At 41.8% G+C, this 3,561-nt stretch overlaps 1 protein-coding gene across 1 annotated transcript; it reads right to left on the bottom strand.

The window, feature by feature from the left end:
- Window positions 1-1,667: 1,667 nt before the first annotated feature.
- LOC138802189 (hemoglobin subunit alpha-B-like) lies at window positions 1,668-3,317 on the bottom strand. Its single transcript, XM_069985374.1, has 3 exons — window positions 3,169-3,317; window positions 2,496-2,700; window positions 1,668-1,886 (listed from the first exon to the last, which is right to left on the bottom strand). Exons 1-3 carry the CDS (start codon window positions 3,261-3,263, stop codon window positions 1,758-1,760), a joined length of 429 nt encoding a protein of 142 aa, XP_069841475.1. The 5' UTR covers window positions 3,264-3,317; the 3' UTR covers window positions 1,668-1,757.
- Window positions 3,318-3,561: the final 244 nt, after the last annotated feature.

The following is a 3,561-nucleotide window of genomic DNA, read 5'->3' as shown; positions in this document are numbered from 1 at the left end:
CCCTTCTTTCATGAAACTGTCTGAACTCCATAGCTTATACAAACTAGAAGGACTTTCATCATATACTGGGACACTAGTCTTTCGTCTAGGGGCTTATTGGGGCTCATTTGAATCTTGCCCCTCCTCCTTCCTTTTCCCCTTTGATAAAATGTTTCCTAGTTTGTTTGTAATGTTTTATGTAACAAAGTTTGGTCCCCCCCCCCCCCTCTACAGGGGAGGAGAGAGTTAAAAGAACATATTTGTTAATAAAAACACTTTATTTAAAAAAAGAAAAAGTGACTCTCATGGGGGAGAGGGATGTATCAAATGGTCAAATTCTAGGAGATTTGGCAGTACGTCCTTATCAGTGTAAGGGTATATTCACACGGGCGGGCTCGCAGCGAGAATCTCGCTGCGAGCCCGGCAGGTCCTGTCAGTTCCCATAAACTACATACTTGCTGCGGTCTAAACGACCGCAGCGAGTATGTAATTATACCGCGCTTAACCCCTTCTACTCCCGCCGGCTCCCCCGCTGTAAGCAGCATACATTACCTGTCCTTGCTGCACGGGTCCGGCGTCCTGCTCTCCCGCCCGGCCAATCAGTGGCTGCGGCTGGGCAACACACTAATTGGCCGGACGGGAGAGCAGGACGCCGGACCCGTGCAGCAAGGACAGGTAATGTATGCTGCTTACAGCCGGCGGGAGTAGAAGGGGTTAAGCGCGGTATAATTACATACTCGCTGCGGTCGTTTAGACCGCAGCAAGTATGTAGTTTATGGGAACTGACAGGACCTGCCGGGCTCGCAGCGAAAATCTCGCTGCGAGCCCGCCCGTGTGAATATACCCTAACAGTCTTTGCACTGAGGATTTAAAGTGATACTATCATCCCCTTACTCTCACTTCATTTAATTGGTTAACAGTGTCACCTGGGTGGGCTTCACAGCAGTTGGACCCCATCTCTCGGGTAGGGAGAGTGGGCCCACCTAGGTGCCACTGTCCACCGATAAAATTAAGCAATTATAGAGCTGAAAGAAGACACAGACAAGTGTTATACAGGTGTATATCGAATGTGTAGCATCTAATTTTATGGATGGTGCGAAGAACAGCACATAGAGTAAGGGGCTAACAACATACCTTTAAGTTCTTTAATTACCAAAGAGGCAATGTGACTAGAATTTCCTTAACCTGGGTATCACCCTCCAACCCTAAATGTACCTTTCCAAGCTTGTAGTGAAAAAGTGGTTTTGTTGGCACGTAGCACCTATTGCAAATGTCCCACCAGTTACCCCCTAGCCAAGCCCCGACAAAATATAATGTTCTGTAATTGTGATAGAAGTGATGACAGTGTGTCAATAGGTGAAAGCAGGGAAGGGAGGGGAGGGAAGAGATGCACCTATGGCTTGAAACCACCTATAAAACACTAAAAAAAAAAATAGAACGGTCCATTAAATTTCCCTACCACCTATCTACCTGGATCTGCAGCTATGTACCTGGTATGGAGTTGACAGATAGAACAGCAAATCTTGTTAAATCACATTCTTACAAGCCCAAGACTTGTCATATGCCATTGAGCCGTGTTGTGTCCTCCAGGATTCAAAATAAAAGAAAAAAAAAATCTTAATATTATAAATGATGTCATTTTCGCACAAATATTTTCATTTGAAAAAAAGACAATAGTGAAGTTACGCTTTATTGGTATTTCAGATTTTTATTATAACATCATTCCCATACTGCCGATTTGCAATCAAGACTTTTTATTGGACTGATCATCCTCTTGTTCATCTGTATTTGGAGCACAGGGTAACAGAGACGGAAGCCAGGAACTTATCCCAAGCGCAATGGGCACATGGAGTGAAGTCTTTTGGGAAATGAATGGCCAGGACAACCAGGATGTTGTGACAGAGAAGCTAGAAAACAAAGAACATTATCACTTATTATAGGACTGGATGAGAGAGCCGCGTCCCCTTCATTATTTACCATTCACAGCACAATATAGTTTTAGTAGTGGTTGCAACTGGTATATTAGTTTATTGTATCTTTTGAGACTACCGAACTGTGCCTGGTAAATAATGAAGAGTAGCAGCATTTAATGAAGGCCATTTGATCAGAGGATCAGCAGTGGTGCTAAAAGTCAGGGCCCCACTTATCTAATGATGGTAGCCTATCCTACACATAGCATCTTTTTATAAAAAGATCATTTCTTTTTTAAATACTCTTTAGTCTAGATCAGAGATGAGGAACCTGTGGCCCTCCAGCTGTTGCACAACTATGATTCCCATAATGCCAGGTCAGCCTGAGCTGACGCTTAGGGTGTCCAGGTATGATGAGAAGTTTTGTAAAAACAGGTTCCCCATCCCTGGCCTAGATCAGTGCTTCTCAATTCTAGTTCTCATGGCCCACCAAGGACTGAAATTGAGAAACACTGGCCTAGATATTGCTACGACTGGTAGATTGATACAATCTGAGCTCCGACAGAAGTTATATTTTACATTGTTTTCAGTAAAATGATGTCTCACCGGAAAGTTTCCTGGATCCACTCTAAGAATGAATGCGTGGAGGTCACTCAGCTGGCTAAGAGCTGCATCCAAGTCATCCAGGTGCTTGCTGGCTACACCAATGGCATTAAGGATCTTGCTTCCCTGACGCTTCAGATCAGGGGAACCGGCGTCTAGGTTGAACTTGCTGAAGTATGTCTTAGTTGCAGGGAAACTCTTGAAAAGTCTGTAAGAGAGGAAAAGATTATTTTTCCAACATCTGTACACATAATGGGCCACATTTACTATGCCTTATGCACCACAAATATGGATCTGTATGCATTTATTATGCTCTGTGTGTCAAAAAGAATAGGAAGATACACAATGCATGACTATGGTATGTGGCCTACCTAAATGGAGGAGGGTGTCTGAAAATTTGGAAAATTTTTCTTACTTTTTTGGCTACATTTTTTTAGACTGGAACTGTGATAGGCTAGCATGGTTTACCTCCTAAACAACCCCACATATAATAAACCTTACCATAATATTACTATATGTAAATGTATGCATCTGATTATTATCGCTATAGATAACTTACTGCAGAATATATGTATGTGTATATATAGATTTATATATCTATATAGAAAATATAGCTTCAATAGCTAATTGTGTATAGTTTTTATGCACTTTCAAAATCACAAAATCAGAGGCCCACCTGTCCAAGACTTCAGCTCCAAGATCCTCAGCATGGGCAGCAACTTTTCCCCAGATAAGGGCAATGGCTTCCCTCTCTTTAGCGTTAAAAGGCATTGTTCCTGGATTTCTTGGATGCAGTCAATATTAAAACCTGAATGTTACTGATGTTCCAGTTTCTTGGGGTTTAAATATGTATGGGCAGGTCCCCATGTGCAATCAGGGGTCACTTAAGGTCTCCACCCAATTTATTAACATCTGCTTATCAAATGTCCTTAAAGTAATGATTACAGGGTGTGCGACCTCATGATTATTTCGCGTACTTACTGTAATGTGAAGTCCATTACAGTATATATATATATATATATATATATATATATATATATATATATATAATTTTACTTTTTTTAGCCAG

This window comes from Dendropsophus ebraccatus, chromosome 9 (genome assembly GCF_027789765.1).
Source record: "Dendropsophus ebraccatus isolate aDenEbr1 chromosome 9, aDenEbr1.pat, whole genome shotgun sequence".
In the NCBI taxonomy this organism is placed as follows: domain Eukaryota; kingdom Metazoa; phylum Chordata; class Amphibia; order Anura; family Hylidae; genus Dendropsophus; species Dendropsophus ebraccatus.
This window is presented reverse-complemented; position numbering and strand designations above follow the sequence as displayed.